General features: G+C 51.4%; 1 protein-coding gene across 1 annotated transcript in view; it reads left to right on the forward strand.

The window, feature by feature from the left end:
• The first annotated feature begins 298 nt into the window (after nt 1–298).
• The window catches only part of Igdcc4 (immunoglobulin superfamily DCC subclass member 4), a 38,154-nt gene continuing 17,673 nt past the window's right edge, over nt 299–20,779 (forward strand). The window contains exons 1-4 of the mRNA XM_059269047.1: nt 299–352; nt 2,567–2,870; nt 14,805–15,158; nt 15,806–15,947. Of these exons, the coding sequence (XP_059125030.1) occupies nt 299–352; nt 2,567–2,870; nt 14,805–15,158; nt 15,806–15,947 (854 nt within the window). The remainder of the gene's footprint in view (nt 353–2,566; nt 2,871–14,804; nt 15,159–15,805; nt 15,948–20,779) is intronic.

The following is a 20,779-nucleotide window of genomic DNA, read 5'->3' on the forward strand; positions in this document are numbered from 1 at the left end:
AAGTAAACAAAATAGTTTCAAAGGGGAGTCGGAGACAGGACTTTGTTCTTTCTCTACGAGATGGAAGCCACTGGTGAGATTTGAGCAGGGCTGTGACATGATCTTGTCTTGACAGGAGCTCACTGGCTGCTGTATGGACCACAGCACTGAAAAGAAGGGTCGACATCGAGGTGGTGAGGAGCTCACATCAACAATCCAGGGGAGAGGTGAGGAGGGTGAGCAAGTAGGGTGGGAAACCAGGTGGAGAAGGATCAAAGGTGATGTGAGATATGATTTAGACTTGCTGAGCTGCAAGGCCATGGAGGCGGCTCGGCAGGTGAAGGTGCCTGGTGTGCAAGTCTGGCAACCTGAGGTCAGTTCCTAGAACCCATGTAAAAGATGAAGGGGAATCCCACAAAGCTGTCCTCTGACCTCCAGGTTGTGCTGTGGCCATCATGCCTGACCGCCACACAAATCACACACCCACATATAATTAGACCTGAGCTACAGGAAGGATGTTGGTGCTAGGAACGGAGACAGCGAAGCCTGGATGTGAACTACTGAACAGATAGCTGGACATGCACATCTAGGGGGATGGTTCAGGCTGGAGGCAACTACTCAGCATCCCTAGTGTGAAGATGAGAGCCTATCAAAGCCTTGAGGACCAAGAGATCACTCAGTTTCAAGGAAGGGGCATCCACCAAGTCAAATGCTAATGATGACTCGGGGAATAAAATGAGGTTGAACAGGAAATGGGACAAGGCCAGCTTCCATTCGGTCTGTAAAGTACAGACAGAGCAGTTGACTGAGCATTTGCTTAACATTTGGGAAGCCCTGGGTTTCCAGCACTCATCAACTGTGCATGGTGGAGCATACCTGCTATCCCAGCATTCTAGAGGTGGAGGCAAGAGGATCATTGGTTCAAGGTCATCTTTGACTACATAATGGGTTTGAGGGTACAGTCTTAACCTCTCCCTAAAAGTACAATCCAAAAGTACTCCCCAAAAGTACAGTCATAGTAAGGGCTAACTGACAACATGTGAGCCAGAGACTAAATAGTTCTAAGTCACAGGAACACCAACAAATATAAGGAATGGAGCCGGGCCGTGGTGGCGCATGCCTTTAATCCCAGCACTCGGGAGGCAGAGCCAGGCGGATCTCTGTGAGTTCGAGGCCAGCCTGGGCTACCAAGTGAGTTCCAGGAAAGGCACCAAAACAACACAGAGAAACCCTGTCTCGAAAAAACAAAACAAAACAAAACAAAAAAGAAATGGAAGACTGTATTTTCCTTTTAAAAAAAATTTATTTGTATGTGTGTGTATTTGCATGAATTTAAATGTACCATGTGTGTGGCAGCTGCCACAGAGACCAGAAGAGGGCATCAGATCCATTGGAACTGGAGTTACAGATGGATGTGAGTTGCTGTGTGAGTGCTGGGACCAGAACCCAGGTCCTCTGTGAGCCCAGTAAGCGCTTTAACCACTGAGTCATCATCTCTTCAGCCTCAAATGTGGTGGGGGTTTTGTTTGTTTGTTTGTTGTTTTGTTTTTTTCAAGACAGGGTTTCTCTGTATAACAGTCCTGGCTGTCCTAGAACTCACTTTGTAGACCAAGCTGGCCTACAAAGAAATACGCCTGCCTCCACCTCTGGAGTGCTGGGATTAAAGGCGTGAGCCACTACGACACATAGGTTTTTGGTCTTGTTTTTTTTTAGGACTCTTTTTATTATTTTAAGTTGTATGTAACTGTGTGCCTGCTTGTAGGAGCAAGAGTTACAGACTGATGGGAGCTGCCTGAATGGGTGCTGGAACCCAGACCTAGGTCCCCTGTAAATGCAATAAGCACGCTAACCATCTCTCCAGTCTCAAATGTGGCACTTCAAATAGCCATTTTGTGCACCATACTCTCCCCAGCCCCAGCCTGGCAATTGATTTCCCAGTTTTAGACACTGAGGCAACTGACCTGATTAGGTCAGTTAGAGAAGCATGGAGAAGAGGCAGTCCTGAAAATGAGAACCACACAATCGGAATAAAAAAGGTACGGCGGACCCAACACTATGGGCAGGCCATGCACCTGCTGTTCTAAGCCTCCTGTCCTTAGAAAGGACCCCTCCCAAGTCCCAGTATTCCCAGTGTGCAGGTGTGTAAAATGGGAGCAAGCAAGTCTTCATTGTCCCTCACAGAGGCGAGCGAACACGGTACAGACCGGGTTGGCAACTGAGGAGGAAGGAAGGAAGCCAGGAGAATCCCTCAGCTTGGGATGACAGAGCTGTAGAGGGGACAAGGGACTGTGGTGTCCTCAGTGGGTCTGTTGGTACAGCCTGTGGAGAAGCCAAGCAGGATTCAGGTCAAGACGTGAGGTGGATAAACACAGGGCTCAATGAATTGGCCTCCACTGAGCCTGGAACAGAGATGGAGGAGACCCCGAGGTAGGGTCATGACAAGGACAAGATCCAGAGACTCAGGTGAAAAGATGAACAGAAAGAAGCGGGAGGCGATCAGGAAGGAGAGCGGAAGGCGCCGCGTGCAGAGTGGGGCGCAGGAGCAGCCCGGTGGTGCCCAGGCGCGGGGGGTCCCCTTGTGGGGTAGGGTGGCCACACTGGCGGGGCGCCCCCGCGTGGGCCGCTCGCCCAAGATGGCGATGGAGGGGCGGGCGAGCTGGCCGCGGCCCCGGCCCCCGCGCCGGCCCCCGCTCGGGCCCGGGCCCCGGAGGCCGCGCCCCCGCCCGCGGCGCCGCGCCTCCCGGAGCCACTGACGCCCGGCGCGCCCTCCCCCGGCGGCGGCCCAGGCGCCCGGACGCGGCGGCGGCGGCGGCCCGAGCCCGGCCCTATGGCGCGGGCGGACACGGGCCGCGGGCTCCTGGCGCTGACCTTCTGCCTGCTGTCCGCGCGCGGTAAGGGCCCGGGTGGCCGCAGTCGCGAGTGGGCGTCCCCGGCGCGCGCGATGTTTGCAGCCGGGGGGGCTGCGGGGACTTGCCCGCAGGGGGTGTGTGTGTCCTTGCTGTGTCCGTGCGTGTCCCCCTGCGCGTGGACCTTGTGCGTGCGAGGTGTGCAGGTTTGTGTGTCGGGGTGGGGGGGGGGGGTGTCCTGCGGGAGAATGTGTCCACAGCGCGTGCCTAAGGCGCCGGGTGGCATCGCCAGCGCGCGGGTGGCTGCGGCGCCGGTAGCTCTAAGCGGGGCATGCTTCTTCTGCCCTGCTCGCACGCGTCTCGCGGTCGCGAGTGTGCCTGAGAGAGCAGGCGCGGCGGGAGTGTGCTCTTACACCTCCATTTGTGTCGGGTGCGTGTGTAACTGGATGGGGCTGAGCTAATATTTGGCCTTGGCTTTTGGGGAGTGTCCTTGATCGTGGTGGGGGCGGCGGTGAGAAAAACCACACTCAACTTTGCCCAGTGGGTGTGGCCCCTGGGGCCCGCTGGGGCGGTAGGGGAATGTGGGGGTGTTGTGGACCCAAACCCGGGGTTCGGAGGGGGTTGGGGGAAGGGCAAGAAACCAGTTGCTTTAGTGAACGGACCCAACACTCGGTCTCTGGATGGGACGCGTGTCACTCCTGCCCCACCCCAAAGGGCGGACCGGGGAAGCGTGGACGAGGTCAGCAAGGCCCCCTCCAGTCCCCCCGGTCCTAGTGTGGGCTAGGGTCAGGGGTAAGGGTCACAATTGTGTACACACCGGAGAGAGGGCTGGGAGGGGGGAACGAAGTGTCCAAGTGTGTGTGCCAGAGCTGCTTCTGACACCCCCGGGCCCTTGGACTCTGAGTGGGGTGTGCGTTTGCGGGGCGGCCCAAGGGAGGTTAGGTGGTAGGGCCGCGAGGGGGATGGGCTGCCCGCTTTGTTCGATTACTTCTTGCCTTCCCTGCCGAGGGGGGAGTTGAGGATGTGTCCGGGGCGAGTCGGGGAGGGACTTGGCAGTGGGGGTGGGGAGGGGGATTTTTCTCCAGCTGCTGCGGCTTTCCAGAGAGACTGGGCCAGGCCACGTGGGAGGGAGGCAGGGAGGGCGGCGGGAGTGGGGAGGGTGGGGGGGAAAGAGCCTCCGCCGGGCCAACCCCAGGCCCATCTCCAGGAAAACAGCGGGTGGGAGAGTGCTGGAAACCGCTCGGACCCTAGCTCGCCCGGCAAGACACGCCCCTTTCCCTCCGAGACTGTAGACCCCGCTGCAAGCCGGTGGCCGCTCGGTGCGTGGGGCTGGGCCGCAGAAGCTGGGGCCCCGGGAGTTGTCAGGTGAATGCGGCGCGGGGAAATGTCAGAGAGGTGTCTGTCTTCGTGGAGCCCAAAGGATTAAGGAATAGTTGCGCCTCCCCCTCCTCCTCCTGTTCTTCCCAAAGCTCCCGCAACGCGGGATCCTGGCTGGCAACCGCACTCCAGCTTTTTTAAATACTTCTGAGGCCTCGGGCCGGGGCACCGGAGAGAGTCGGGAGACTGGCCTCTCCCCAGTGCACAGACAGAGAGGAGCGTGTATTGGGATTCTTCCTGGCTGCCACCTGAATGGCTACAGCAACTACTATTCTTGCCCTGGCTTAACCTCCTTTGAGTGTGTAAACCTCTGCAGTCTGCAGACACCCCTACAGAGTGGAGGTCATCCATTCTTTCACAGTATTTGTTGAGCACTCTTTATAGCACACTCTTCAACGTGTGCCTGATGCCCAGAATGTTGCAAATAAGATCCTAGCCCCAGGCTGTCAGTCTTAGGGTCGGGGTCGGAGGCCAGGACTGGAAAGGGTATTGCAGAAGAGAGGCTCCCGAGCCATACTGGGAAGACCAGGAAAGGTTCTGAAGAGAATGATGGAGAGAGGAAGAGCCAGCCCTGCAGAGGGAGGAGTCTTCCAGATGAAGCAGGGGGTGCCAATAATGGGAGGCGACTTAGTTCACATCATTGCATCAAGCTAAATCTGGCTGGCGGTTAGAGTACGGGGTGGGAGTTGGGCAGGTGGGGGAGGGGTAGGCCACTAGTGTGTTATTAAGAGAGGAGGCTAAGGAGTGAGTGAGTTCCACCAAGGCTTCTGAGCCGTGACCCTCCTGCCCCGCTGTGGGCAGGTTTTCAGACCAGCTTTGCATCAACTCACTGCAGCCAGTGTGGAGAATGGATGGTTCAGGGCTAGGCAGGAAGTGCTCCTGGGGAAGAAGGAGGTGGTGATACAGGAGACAGAGAGCTGGCTGTGGTGGCTGTGGTGGCTGTGGTGGCTGTGGTGGCAGTGGAATAGTGGCTAGCATGGCCTGAGTGGCGGAATTCTAGAGATATCAAGGAAATGGAATCAGAAGGGTGTGAGCACAGATCAGTGGGTTTTTTTCTTTGTTTTCAGTTTTATTACGTGTATGGTGTTTGGCCTGCAAATATGTCTGTGCACCACGTGTGTGCCCAGTGCCTGTGGAAGCCAGATGACGGTGTCAGATCCCTTGGAATTGGACCTACTGATTGTTGTGAGTCACCGTGTGGGTGCTGGGAACTGAACCCAGGTCCTCTGGAAGAGTAGCCAGTGCTTTTAACCACTGAGCCATCTCTCTAGCCCCTATAGATATGGTCTATTAGCAGTGGAGGAGAAGAAGGTCAGACATCAGTCTTCCCAGCAAAGTCAGCATGGACCAGAGTAAAGGGCAGAGGCTGGGTTAGGACAATGCATCATCTGCCTAGTCTGTGAGTTCAGAGGAATGAGATTTCCATCTGAGGGCAGTGGTAGGAAGCTGAGCTTTTACCATATGAAGGAGTAGGGCTCCCCCTTCCCCTCAAGTTAGAGTTTGGGGCTTGGGGAACCCCGAGAGCTCTGGGAACATAACAGCCTTTCCCTCACCTGGAAAGCCCTCCTGCCATTCCTTTCTCAACCTTGAGACTCAGGCCCATCCTAGAGGCCAACACTAGAAACTTTTGGTTGTTTGTTTTGAGACAGGGTTGTAGCCCTGGCTGTCCTGGAACTGCCTCTGTAGACCAGGTTGGCCTGGAACTCACAACGATCCACCTGCCTCTGCTTCTTGAGTGCTGGGATTTAAGATGTGAAGCTTCTTTTGATAGTGACTTTTGCAGGGAATTTACCTAGACCTTCAGGTGAGCATTGGAGTATTTTCATGGCCTCGTTAACCACATATTTATATGGATTATTTTCCTGACCGTATCTCCTTCAAGCTAGGAAATCTCATGATCAGAGCATCCTGTAATGTCAGCACTCAAAGAAACACAGGAAGCTAGGCATTGTGGTGCCTATCTGTAACCCCAGTGCTTGAGAGACCGAGGCAGGAGGATTGCTGTGAGTTCAATGCCAGCCTGGACTACATAGTGACTCAACTTACTCCCGTCGAAAAAGAGAAAGTAATAGAAAGGATTTATTGTGAGCCCATTTTACAGATTGGAAACCTGAGTGACTTCCTGAAGTTATTCAATTAGGAAGTGATCTGGGGCCAGACCAGTCTCCTGCTCCTCTTTGTAAGGCCCGGTCACTCTTCCCCGGGGTTTGGCGCACACATAACACGGTCACCCTCTCTGCACTCCTTCCATAGAGAATCTAGAAGCTTTAGACCTGAGTCTTCTCTCTGGTTGGTATATGGAATCCTTTCACCCACCTCCTGTTCACTCCAGTGTCTCTGAGGTATCGCAACCAGACTTGGAATTCCAGATGCAGAACACATGTGGCTGCCAGATAGGCCTGGGCCTCCAAGGGGGGCGGGGGTGGGGGGAATAAGGGACTCTATGGAGAAGTCAAGGAGATGGAAAGTGGGGTTCAGGGGAGGAAAACCAGAAAGGATATCCTAGAGTCTGGCATTCTCTCTTCCAGGCCAGGCCAGCTGTAGGACTCCTGGTAGTAAGTGTAGAGGGACCATGGGGTCACTGGGGTCAAGAAAGCCAAGGGCCAAGAAGCTTTCTCCCAGGTGCAGGTCAGGACTCCTGATCACTTGATAGGGGTCCTCTTACTTTACATGACCTTGTTATGTAGTTTTGAGGACTGGCACCCATCAGCAGAACGTTTGTGGAGACACGGTGGCCTCAGAAGAAATACTTTTACAGCATATGAGCTGTATAGTAGAACCAGCAAGATAAAGGGCTCCCCGCCCTAATGATGTTTAGACCAAGTTTTACTATGAATTTGCTGTTCTCTTTCTGTGTGGTTTTTGTTTGCTTGTTTCAGACAGGTCCAATGTAGCCCAGGCTGGCCTTGAACTTACTATATAGCCTTTGAACTTCTGATTTTTCTGCCTCTATCCTCTGAGTGTTGGGATTACAGGGTTCACCACCACATGCAGTTTATACAGTGCTGGGAACTAAACCCAGGGTTTCATGCATGCTAGGTAAGCATTCTACTAACTGAGCACACCCCGAGCCCCCGGTCTAGGTGGTTTTAAAGCATTTTATTGGGCGTCTAGTAGAGGCCACGTAATATGCCAGGCAGTTTCTGTCCGTGTTATTCACGTTGTCTCTAGCTCTGAAGGGAGTTACTATGTTTTCACAGAAAACAAAGCCAAGGCTTGGAAAGGCATAAGGGATTCTATGATTTTGTATGAGAAGGTCTGCCTGTCTACACAGCCATTTGAGGAGTATGTATTCAATATCTACACAGGACACTGTTTAGCTGCTAAAGCCTGAAGGGTGACTATGATATAGTCCTGAGAGATTGTTAAAGACAAGCCGAGAACAGGGCCAAGGATGTGGCTCAGTTAGTAGAGTGCTCTGCCCAGCATGCAGGTGGCACTATGGCCCGGCCTGTAATCCCAGCACTTGGGAGGTGGGCAAAGGGATCATTCTCAGCTGTGTATGGAGTTCAAGAACAGCCTGAGCTACCCGTGACAGGGGTCTCAAAAAAAACAGTCCGGAGTGGTAACTGCAGCAATCCAGGCACCCAGGTTCCTAGAGGCAGGAAGAAGTGGAGGGTTCAAAGCCTTTCTAGGAAGAAGCAGCAAGGGGACCCACAAGGCGCTTCCAGAGGCTTGGCGGTGGCTTGTTCTGTATGGCCTGGTGGGCACGGATATGGGGGGGCCAGGGGGAGGCATGTTGAATGTGGCTTTGCTGTCACCTTAGATGACACTGAGCCTCCCTCTCTGGACTGTACTTAGAGGGAGGGCTGAGGCCTTCCTCGTGTCCTTGGCACCCATTCAGACCCTTCTTCCAGCTGTTGGAGGGAGGGAGGGACTTAGTATGTGGTGAGGAAGGTGGCCAAGGTTCTGAAAGAAAATGACTTGTGTCTCTTGGGAAAGAAGAGCGGCCTTCAGCTGAAAACTGAATCGGGGGAGAACTGTGAGGAAGCGCTGATGTTTGTGGCAAGTTATTGGCCTTTTTTCCTCCTCCCCCACCTACGTGCCCTATCCTTCCTGAATGTTCCCTGGAGAATGGAACCCAACTCAGGCTCCTGATGACCTCACCAAACAGCTCCAATCGGACCCTGGAACTCTATAGCAAATTGCCTTTCTGACTAGGTTCTCATTGGTCTGATAAAATTTAATTTATCCTCTTAAGTAGGCAAAAAAGCTTCTCAGAGCCCAGCATGGTGGCACAAACTTGTATAAGAAGCAGAGGCAGGGCCGGGTGGTAGTGGTGGTGTCACACACCTTTAATCCCAGAACTAGGGAGGCGGAGGCAGGTGGATTTCTGTGGGTCTGAGGCCAGCCTGGGCTACAGAGTGAGACCATGTCTCAGAGAGAGGGGTAGAAAGAGAGAGAGAGAGAGAGAGAGAGAGAGAGAGAGAGAGAGAGAGAGAGAGAGAGAGAAGCAAAACATGTGTTTGATTGAGGGGCTAGGGAGATGGCTCAGTGGTTAAGAGCACTGACTACTCTTCCAGAGGACCTAGGTTCAATCCCCAGCACCCACATAGCAGCTCACAACTGTCTGTAACTCCAGTTCCAGGGGATCTGACACCCTCATACAGACATATATACAGGCAAAAACATGAAATAAAAAATAAATAAAATTTTAAAACAAGAAAAATAAGATTGAGGGGCAGGCCCAGTGACTCAAGCCTTTAATCCCAGCACTCGGGTGGCAGAGGTAGGGGTATCTCTGTGAGTTTGAGTCCAGCATGGTTTACATATGAGTTCCAGGACAGACAGGGCTATGTTGAAAGACCCTGTCTCCAAAAGAAAAGAAAAAAAATAAGATTGAAAATGGCTGGGAGATTCCAAAAACAGAAGTTCTGTATCTCTGATAGGGCCTCACAGAAAGACTGATGAGGATTGACGGAAAACCCCTGTAGGCAGAAGACTGTTGATGAACAACGTCTCCTGGTACCTGCAGTGTGCGCGAGAAGAATAGGGAAGTGCTTGTAAGAAGGACTTTGGGAGTCGGCCATGTAGTAGGTTGGGGGAGCAAGATCCCTTGGACACATAAGATCTACCCACTTTCAGTCAACATTATTACAGGCTTGGTGGTAGAAGAATCATACATTTTTTTTTTCTTTTGGTTTTTCTTTTTTTTTTTTTTTTTTTTTTAAAGATTTATTTATTATGTATATAGTGTATGCATGCTTGCAGGCCAGAAGAGGGCACCAGATCTTATTATAGATGGTTGTGAGCCATCATGTGGTTGCTGGGAATTGAACTCAGGACCTCTGGAAGAACAGTCAGTGCTCTTAACCTCTGAGCCATCTCTCCAGCCCTTCTTTTGGTTTTTCAAGACAGCGTTTCTCTGTGTAACACCCCTGGCTGTCCTAGAACTCCCTCTGAAGACCAGGCTGGCCTCGAACTCACAGAGATCCACCTACCTCTGCCTGATGGGATCAAAGGTGTGTGCCACCACTGTCTTTTTTGTTTGTTTGTTTGTTTTGTTTTGTTTGTTTTTCAAGACAGGGTTTCTTTGTGTATCCCTGGTTGTCCTGGAACTTGCTCTGTAGACCAGGCTGGCCTCACACTTACAGAGATCTGCCTGCCTCTGGTTTGGTTTCTTGAAACAGGGTATTTATTTTGTAGCCCAGGCTGGACTTGAACTCCCTATGCCATTTCGATGACCTTAAACTTTTCTTTTTTTTTTTTTTTTTTTTTAAAGATTTATTTATTTATTCATTTATTTATTTATTTATTGCGTATACAGTGTTCTGCCTGCGGGTATCCCTGCAAGCCAGAAGAGGGCATCAGCTCTTATTACAGATGGTTGTGAGCCAGCATGTGGTTGCTGGGAATTGAACTCAGGACCTCTGGTAGAGCAGCCAGTGCTCTTAACCTCTGAGCCATCTCTCCAGCCCGACCTTAAACTTTTCGTGTATAGTGTTAAGAATTTAATTTAGGGGCTCAGACGTGCTAGCAAGCACTCTTATCACTGAGCTATATTCCTAGCCTGCTCTTGAACTTCTGATCCCCCTGCCTCCACCTCCCTAGTGCTGATATTTCAGGTGTGTACCACTAAGCCCTAATTATCCAGAACTAGGGATCAAACCCAGGGCCTCCAGCATGCTAGGCCTGAGCTACTTCCCTAGGCCAAGAAGTCTGATGCAAATGTTTGAGTTTGGAGATTTCCCTGTTGAGGGCTGGGAGACTGAGACCAACAAGGAGCTAAACCCAAGATTGTGCAAGAAATGACAGGACCTAGATGGAGTGCGGGAGGAGGAGACCAGATGATGGGGGGGAAACATAAAGCTTGTTTCACCTCTAATAGAAACGAAAAATGTTTAAGAAACTTGCAAATGGGCCGGGCGGTGGTGGCGCACGCCTTTAATCCCAGCACTCGGGAGGCAGAGCCAGGCGGATCTCTGTGAGTTCGAGGCCAGCCTGGGCTACCAAGTGAGTTCCAGGAAAAGGCGCAAAGCTACACAGAGAAACCCTGTCTCGAAAAACCAAAAAAAAAAAAAGAAACTTGCAAATGGCATTTGAAAAGCTTCCCTAGAGGAAGGCAGAGAAGTCTCCTGGAGGGGGGCTGGCATCTGGGCAGGGTTCTCTGGAAACCCTCTTTTTCAGGAACATCTGTCTCCACAAGTTGGGGGTTCATCTCCCAAAAGTTGAAGGACCGTTTGCTCAGATCTCCCCACTGCACCCCATCTCTGGTCCCTAGTTTCCTCATCCGTGGAAGTCGCCGCTGACATGGGTCCCCTAGGGCTGTGGCACAGTCCTGCTGCTCCGTGAGGCGGACCCCTATTCTTTCTGTGTCTTGAGCCCCGTGCGTTTCCCTGATTCCGCCTTGCTGGGCTCCTCGGAGGTAGTGGAGCTAGACATCTGCTGATCCATGAATATTCAGGAAGGGAACTGGAGCTCCTGGGGCCCCCCTGCCAGCCACCAGCCCCTCTGGCGGCTGTCCTGCCCGCCAGAGCCCAGGCTGCTGACATACCCAGCAGCTGCTCGGGCCCAACTGTTCACACTGTTTGTTCAGCACGGCAGGGGATTTTCAAGCCCCGGACATGCTTTAGGGGGTGGGGAGGCTGCCAGAGGGCTCGAGGATTCGTGTTGTGTGGGGCTTTTTCTCCTCTGAAACCCAAGCCTACAGTTCTGCCTCTGGACTAGAGCATTTGAAGGCGCTGGGCTGAGAGCCCACACTTGCCCTTCCACAACTCTGAATTTGAATCATGGAATCTGGGGCTTTAGAAGAGGAGAAAGGGCTGGATGCTAAGGGCGGCAAAGAGCGTTTGTGTAGCTCCTTGCCGTGTGCCCAGAGTCTTAAAGAATGCGCCTCTGGGCCTTCGGGTGCAGCTGTGCGGTGAGCTTTTTGCCTAACCTCACAAAGCCGTGGGTTCTATCCCCCAGCATCCCACCAAAAGAGAATGAGCCCCGCTACTTCTTGAGCGATGTCCGTCACACTCTGAGCTGAACCCCTGACAGGCAGCGCTTGGTTGATTCTCACAGGCTCAGTAGCATCTGCATTTAAAATATGTGGAAACTGAGTCCCAGAGAGGACACCAGGCTGTCTGTCACAGCTGGCAGGGGAAGCAGCAAGACTGGGACCTTGATGTGTGTGTGTGTGTGTGTGTGTGTGTGTGTGTGTGTGTGTGTGAGAGAGAGAGAGAGAGAGATGTGTGGACACGTTCATGTGTAAGTGTGCATGCAGAGGTCAGAGGTCATCGTTGTTGTTTTTTTTTTAAATGAGGGCATGGATGAGATGGGGTTCACTGAGGATAACAGCAACATGAACCACCAGGTGTCCTGAATAGCAGCAGTACCGGGATGCTACATCTGAGGAGGAGGGAGTCTGTCTCAGCAGCTAATGTGTGGGAGCAAGGTGAACCCTTTACTCACCACAGCCTGTCGGCTAGCCATGTTCCGGCATCACTTGTACAAATACCACCATTAACGCAATTTCACAGTGAAAAATAAATAAACAAAAATCTAGATTTTTTTTTTTTTTCATTTGATGTGTATGAGTGTTCTGCTTGTGTATGTGTGTGTTCGGGTGCATGGACCTCACATCCCTTAGAACTGGAGTTACAAATGGTTGTGAGCCACCATGAGGGTGCTGGGATTTGAACCCTGGTCCTCTGTGAAGAGTAACAAATAGCCTTACTGGCTGAACCATTTATCCAGTCCTCACGTTATCTTTTGGGGACAGGGTCTCTCGCTGAACTTGGAGCTCATTGGCTAAACTGACTCAAGGGATCCTCTGTCTCCACCTCCCCAGCACTGGGATTCCAGATGTGAGTGTTAGGGATCCAAATTCTGAGCCTCACAACTGTGTGGAAAACACTTTCCCAACTGGGCCATCTCCCCAGCCTCTGGAACCTCGATGGTCTGCCTAGAGTGGGACTGCTTTCTCCCCTAGCACTTGCTATATCACTCAGGCCAGCCTTGCAGCCAGACCTGTTCAGCAGAGCCCGGCTGATGGAGTGTGAGGGCCGGTTCTCTCTGACCCTCCATCCTTCACATTTCTACCTCATGCCCTTGCCTCAGCCAGTTAGGACTTTCTTTTCCCCCTTTGTATTATTGTTATTGTTATTATTATTATTAATTTTGTGTGTATAGGCATTTTGCCTGCATATATGCCCTGTGTCTTGCCTGCTGCTTGCAGAGAGCTGAAGAGGGGATCGGAGCCTTTGGAACTGGAGTTACAGATGGTTGTGAGCTGATGGGGTGCTGAGCCCGAATCCCAGTCCTCTGAACAAATAGCTGGTGTTCTTAACCACTGAACCATCTTTCCAGCTCTGGGTGTCCTGGAACTCCCTCTGTAGACCAGGCTGTTCTGGAACTCACAGAGATCCGCCTGCCTCTGCCTCCCGAGTGTTGAGATTAAATGTGTGCTCCACCACCACCTAGCCCCTGGACTACCTTATTCCTCTTTGAATGCTGTGGGGAGGAAACATGGGGACACAGAGGAGTCTAGGTGTTGACCAGGGTGGCAGACAGAGGAACATGTATGTTGGGGAACACAGATGGAACAGTGTGGGGTGTGCATGGATGGTGCTGTGTTTGCTCTGGAACCGATATCTCTGTATCAGTAAATCAACTGAGACCCAGGAGAAGTGCTTTGCTCAAGGCATGCATCTTCCTGACTGCCTAGTCTTCCTGCTTTGTGTGGCTCTGTCCGGCCAGACTTGCCTCAGGATGAGGATGTCATCTCCATCCTTGGTCTGCTTTCAGATGTGTGCCATTCTGCCTTACAGTGGGAGTCAGGCCAGAGACTAAGAGGAGACTTTGGGCTCCTGAGTTTTTATGGGACAGGGGACAGCAGTCTAGCTGTGATAAAGGACTCATATGGGGAACCACTGCTCTGTGATAATGATGGGCAGGCTCTGATGAAGCATTAATTATGATAAGAAATATTCCCCTCTGTGATTTTGTCTTGATTTGGGATAGTGGGCATTCTATTATCCTTCTCGTCCCTTTGTGGCAGGGACAGTGTTAGGGTCTACAGGCAGCAGCATACACACACACACACACACACACACACACACACTCACACACGCTCACACTCATAGTACGCGCTTCTCAACATTTTTTCTAGCTTGTGGTGTGTATTCAGTTGGGTAATAGTGGTGGAGATGACCCATTGGATTCCAGAGAGAATAAAACCACTGAGCCACCACACAGTGCCAGGCAGCGGTACATCTTCTGCAAATCATCCCGTGGGCGTTCATGACAGCCCTGAAAGGAAAGAATTGCTATGTATTTTTTAAACCAAGATACAATTTACGTAGAATTTACCACGTGTACAAGCATGCTTTTTTGAGACTACGTTTTATATAACCCAGGCTGGCATCCAAATTGCTCCATAGCTGAAGATGAGGATGGCCCTGAACTATTGATCCTCCTGCCTCCATCCCCAGAATGTTGGGATTATAGGTGTGCACCACCCACCCAACATAGAGCGCTAGGGGCCAAACCCAGGCCTCGTGCATGCTATGCAAGCAGTCTACTGACTGAGCTATATATATCCCCTGCACTGCACCCTACACCCTGTGGTTTTTAATATACTAATAAAGCTGTGTTCCTTGACCACTGTCTAATTCTAGAACATCTTCATCCAAAAGAAACCTCATGCTCCTTAGCAGTCACTCCCTATTCCTCTCTGCTCAAAATTCTTGGTAACCATTATTCTACTTTCTGTCCATGGACATTTCATGGAAGTGAGATCACAAAGTTTGTGGCATCTGGTGACTGGGGTCTTTCACTTGGCATGAAGTCTCCAGGGTTCCTCCATGCACTAGCATGCAGAGCACTCCATCTCTTTTGCTGACTGGACAAAATATTAGTCACTTACTGGATGGAAAGCAAACACTTGGGTCGAATTTACTTTGTGGCTGTTGTGATGGGCTGCTGTGAGCTGGATTCTTTGGTGGGTCCAGAAGTCAAACTGTGGGTAGATGGGACCCAAGAAGGAAGGAGCTTCTGGCAAAGGGAGAACTGGCTCAGATAGTTACAGGGTCTTTCCGTAAGTGATTGGCACTGGGTGGTGAGCCAGAGACCGGGAGGCCACACACCCACAGCTCTGGTGCCTCTTCCTCCACACAGGGGAGCTGCTGTTGCCCCAGGAGACAACTGTCAAGCTGAGCTGTGATGTGGGGCCACTGCAAGTGGTCCTGGGTCCCAAGCAGGCTGCAGTGTTGGACTGTAGTTTGGGGACTACTGCTGCTGGACCACCGAGCAGGGTGACATGGAGCAAGGATGGGGACACTGTGCTGGAGCATGACCACCTGCACCTGCTACCCAACGGCTCCCTGTGGCTGTCCTCGGCTCCAGAACCAGAAGACGGTGCTGATGAGGAAGCTTTTAGGACATGGAAGGTCATTGAGGGCAGCTATTCCTGTCTGGCCCGTGGCCCACAGGGAGTAGTGGCCAGCCAGGTTGCTGTGGTCAAGCTTGCCAGTAAGTGCTCGCATCTGGGGTGAGGGTTGAGATTTAGAGACCAAAGGGAAGGGATGGGGGGAGCAGATAGGAACTACAGTTACTTACTTACCTGTACCAGAAGCAGGAACCCAACCCAGGTTCCCTCCCTCCTGTCCTGTCCTGCTCAGTGGGTCCCTTATCAGCCCTTCCTGTCCTGCGTCCTTCAACTGTGTCTTCACCCCCTCACCGTCCCTTACCGTCCTTTCCCTGACCTTTGAGTTCCTAGTGTACAGGGTTGGCTTGTCTGCCAGGAAGGGGTCAGGGCCCCAAAGCTGTCTGCGTGTCCCTCACCGGCACAGCACCCTGCACAGGAGTATAACCAACCTCTATCCTCCTGGCATTGGCCCCTTAGGGCTCTCTAGAGCACGGGCTACCAAGAAATGTACCCGTCCTAGAGTGTGACCGTGATGGTGATGTTGGGCAGGAGGGCCTTGGAATTCACTCAGCACCATCTCACCAGTAATCGTTTCGTATCCCTTGGCCACCACTCTCTGCTCCCCACCTGCGTCTCCCTTGTTCTGGATTTGCTTGGCTCTGTGTTTCCATGACTCCGTGTTCTGTGTCACGGCGTACTGTGTTCACTCTTTCATGCTCTCACTCTCTCTCTTCACTGTGCTCGTCCTCAGCACTTGAAGACTTCTCTCTGCACCCAGAGTCCCAGACGGTGGAGGAGAATGGCACAGCACGCTTTGAATGTCACACTGAGGGGCTGCCAGCCCCCATCATTACTTGGGAAAAGGACCAGGTGACAGTGCCTGAGGAGCCCCGGTGAGTGTCACAAAAGGGAGTCTGCCCCAATGTGCAGGGCAGAGGGTTCTGGAATATGCTTAGAACTGGGATTCTTAGAGCCGAGGTGGCTCTATTCACCTAAACTCACCCAAGAGCCAACCGCTAGCCTGACTTCTAGCCCAGTTAGAAGGTTTCCTCTCTGGAAGAAAAGCCACCCACCAGGCTGAGGTGCACAGAACCAGAGGGACAGTCTAGAGCCCTTCCAAGCCCTCGTAGTCTACCACTTGCTTTATTGAGGGCACTAAGAGCCAGAGAGCGGCTGGGATCTATTTCCGACCACACCGGGAACCACTGGCAGAAGACTGGCTTCTGCTCAGCTCGCTCTTTCCAAGGTTCCTCTGCAGTTCCTCCCTGGACTCCTAAGTGCCCTTCCTGTCTCCACTGGACCCTGTGAGGTGCAGGCGTCTGAGCAGCAGGCTACAGGGTCTGTCTTGTTTCATTCTCCTCTCTTCCTATAAAAATAGTGGCTTAGTGGAACAATCCAGGGAAAGTTCCAGTTTGGAAGCAAAGCAGAGCACAGGCAGGGCTTTTTCCCTGCTGTAGCCTCCTGGCAAGTCCAGATACACAGGCCAGAACCCAGAGACTCGCTGTCTCTGTGGCCTCTGGGTTGGTTTCAAGTCTTGTGGCCCCAAACGTCTCTCCCGGGCGTTCACAGCCCTCTCCTGCATCTGTCCGTCAGCTGCATCTTTCTCCTCTGCTGCATGGAAGTGGGGTCCCCAGGCTCAGAAACGCTGGCTTCCACATCACTCCCAAGCACCATCCCCAACTCACTTCTTGATGTTGGGCTGCCTCAGCCTTGCTGACTTTTGCCCGAGTGGTGGGAGTGGAAGGTGTAGAAAAATCACAGGATCCCTGTGGTCAGATGAAGTCAGCAGATAGATCCTTGTGGACCTAATATAGCTTGGCCTCTAACCCTCCTTAACACACTGCTTCCCATTCAGCTCCATTCTACCTGTATCTGTGAAATGAAATGGGAAGGACATTCAGTTAAGTTGTAATTTCCCAAAATGTGGTTTTTATAGCATGTCAATTTTTTCAGGTTTTTTTTTTTTATTTTTTTTTTATTTTAAGACAAGGTTTCGTGGTAGTTCAGGCTGGCCTCAAACTCAACATTAGCCAAAGATGACCCTGAACTTCTGATCTTCCTGTCTGCTGAGTTCTGGAATAACAGTTTATGTGATATTGGGGATAGAACCCAGGACTTTGGTCATGCTAAGCAAGTATTCTTAGCAATTGGGCTACATTCCCAGCCCAGAGATACATTTTTATATTTTTGGTTGTGAGCCTTGCCTTTAACGGCTGAGCCGTCTTTCCAGCCCAAAGATACATTTTTAAAGTTCATAGAAATAAAAAAGAAAGAAAAATTATCTCATTGCCCAACTGCTGTTAATTTTTTGTTGTTGTTCTTTTTTTTTTTCTTTTTTCTGACATAGGGTCTTGCTAAGTAGCCCAGGCTGGCTTCAGACTTATGACCTTTCTGCCTCAGTTTCCACAGTCCTGGAGTTATAGGCCTGTGCCACCATACTTGGTCTCATTTATTAATTTTTGTTTTTCTCTCATTGTTAGGTTTCTGTTTTGCTTGAAACAGGGCCTCCCTGTGTATCCCAGGCTTGTCTAGACCTCACTATGTAGACCAGGCTGGCCTCAGCAAAACAGTGGGGATCAGATTTCCCCTCCCAGCATCTAATTCAGGCGTCATCCGGTGAAGCTACAGGCCTCACCCATGAGGTGAGGCTGCCAGCTCCGGGCTCCAGCAGCGCTTGCCACCAAGTCCTCTGAAAATTGATCTTGCTCTATAAATAGCCCAGGCTCACATGCCCCAGCACATTGTGTCAGGGAATAAAGACATGTCTAAAACAGTAACTTGATTGTGGCCAAGGTGTGTATTTTTGCATGTGCCCAGCTATATAAATATGATAGTCATAAACTCAGCCCAGTGGTTATAGGAGGTGATAGGCTGTGAGCCCTTGCAGAACAGATATGTTCCACCAGGGGACAGGCACCTATTTTCTGACTAATAATAACGGCTAAACCCCAAGGCAGTTCCCTGGTATTTACTATTTGTTTGTTTGTTTCAAGGCAGAGTCTCATGTAGCCTAGGCTGGCCTTGAACTCGTAACCCTCCTTCTACTTGCCCAGTGCTGGGATTGCAGGCGTGAACCACCACGGCCTCTTCATGAGGTACCAAGGATAGAACCCAGGGTTTTATGCATGCTACCAACACTGTGTTACCCAGAGTTTTGTGCATAACTACTCTACCAGCTGAACTACACCCCAACCCCACCTACACTAATTTCTAATAAGATGGGATACTTTTTCTTCCACGGGAGCCAGTCATGAATGAGACTAAAAAATTGAATTTATGTTAAGATTCATGCCAAAATACACGACTTCATAGAATGAGAAGGGAAGTCACCTACCACTAAACACAGTTACTAACATTTTGAGCATTCCATCCAAGTCCTTTGAAATACATGTGAGGTTCATATCTGTATACATGTGTTTGGAGCTTGTAAGTTACAGTGTTTATGTCCCTTAGGGAATGTGAGCTCATGGGAAGAGTTGGGTCAGGGGTGTGAAGCATGCAGGACGGGAGTCAGTGGACCCCTTTTCCAGATGAGAAAAGTGACACGTCCTGGCACTTGCCACAGTCACGCACATTAGACCTGGTTCTGTCACCCCGTGGCACTGGTGCTTCTGTGTTGAAGCCCGCCCGCCATTACAAAATGCAGAAAGGCACATCCTTTCAAGTTTCACATTTGAAAATGTCCTATCCCAGCATTCGGAAGGTTGAGGCAGGAGGATCAGAAGTTCAGGCTCACCCTCAGCTGTATGGAATGAGTTCCACAGCAGCCTGTGATAACCTATCTCAAATAATTATTTATTTTGTAGAGCTCAACAAATAAGAGTCCCCAATAATCCCCCCTCACAGAGGAAGCCCCACGCACTACACAAGCTTGGCCAGTCTCGTCTCGGCTTTTTCTTCATGCATTCCAACCTATCATTTATCTGTTTCCCAAAACCAGAATTTCTTTCTAAGCAATATTTTGTGAATTCTCCCCTACTAACCAATACATCTCGGACATCTCTCCAAAATCAGAGCTTCCAAAACCACACTGTAACAAAAACAGACAAGGTTTAGACAGCCCTGAGCAGGCAGGGTCCCACCTTGCCTCTGGCCACAGCTCCAGCTCTGTGCCCAAGGAAGGAGCCTGTCCGCTCACATACGCCAAGTTAAGTTAAGGAATGGATTTGCACTTGGCACTTGGTGCACCGTTTTCCTGGCAAGACCAGAGACCCTTAGGGTTAGAGAGTGGAGGCAACTAGCTGAGGCCCTGTCTGGCTGGAGAAGAAGGGAGAGGAAAAGCTTCAGAAGGCAGCATGTTAGGTAGAGTCTGGCATAAGGGGCCTGATTCCTCCGCGTGGCAGTGGGTTGGGTCCTGGCCCAGATGTTTCCCGGCATCCCCTCCTGCTTCACTGCCCCCACCTCTCTACCTTAGCACATATGTGAGAGGATCTGGGGCTGAGGTCGGAGCTTATGTGGGGGACAAAGGTTCACCTGGGGGACGAGGAAAGGCATCATTCTGCCACTGCAGGTTTCTAAGCACCTAAGGTTTCTAGAACATCTCCCCAGACCCTTCTTCAGCCCCTGGGCCACTCCACCTCTCTGACGTTTAGGTTTTCTTGGCCCCTGCTTCTCCAGGAGCAAAGAATCTTCCTCTACCACACAACTGCCCTGACCCCCTCCGGCTCTACCCAGTCTGTACACCTAAGATTTTCACCACCTGGAGCTGATCCCGGAGAAGACCTCATCACCTCCTGCTTGCTTGAGCATACTCAGTGCCCACCATCCCAACCTTCCTGGCCCAAATTTCTCAAGCGAGGTCTCCTGGCCTCCTCAACCCTTTACCCAGGAGGTCAGGTCACAATGCCCTCATCCCTCCTGGCCCTCTGGACTGCTGTGTGGATTGCTGGATGGGACCTACTGGAAACCACGCCCATTCCCTCCCACAGGCATCCCTAGCTATGAGCAGTGGCTGAACATACCATTGAGGGCCAGGACACCTGGGTTCAGATGTTTTGTAGCATGGTGACACATCATCTAGGCTGGCCTCAAACTCACTAAGTAGCGCAGGATGACCTTGAACTTCTGATCCTCCTGCCTCCACCTCCCTGGGGCTGTGATTGCAGGCATGGAGCATTACTGGTTTACACAGTGCTGAAGATGGGAGCTGGGGCCTGGTGCAAATACCATGAACTGAGCCACATCCCAAGACCCTTGTTTCAGGTTTTAACTGCTCCAGCTGGAAGGCATTAGGTTAACACCCTACTCTGAGATTCAGTTTTGTTACCATAAAAAGGAGGTTATGATTCTCCTCTGTCTCTTGGGATCCTTTTGAGGGTCAAATGAGATAAGGGAATAAGGTTTTTTGCTTTTTTGGGGGGGGGGGGAGGAAAAGGAAACATGGGTAAGAGGTGGGTGTCGGGAGGTGCAGGGAGATGGCTCAGCCGTTCCAAGTGTGTACCGCTCCTCCAGAGGACCTGGGTTTAGTTTCCAGCATCCACATCAGGCTGCTCACAAACTGCCTGCTGTAACTCCAGCTCCTTTTGTAATTCCAGCCCTCTGCTGGTCTCTGCAGACACTTGCACATACCTACACATACATGGTTTAAAAAATCCTCAGAAGGAAAAAGAGGTTTAAAAAAAATCCAAACTGCTAAAAGGGTATTGTGCAGGGGACCAGAGAGATGGCTCAGAGGTTAAGAGCACTGGCTGTTCTTCCAGAGGTCCTGGGTTCAATTCCCAGCAAC

This window comes from Peromyscus eremicus, chromosome 7 (assembly GCF_949786415.1).
Source record: "Peromyscus eremicus chromosome 7, PerEre_H2_v1, whole genome shotgun sequence".
NCBI classification, from domain to species: Eukaryota; Metazoa; Chordata; class Mammalia; order Rodentia; family Cricetidae; genus Peromyscus; species Peromyscus eremicus.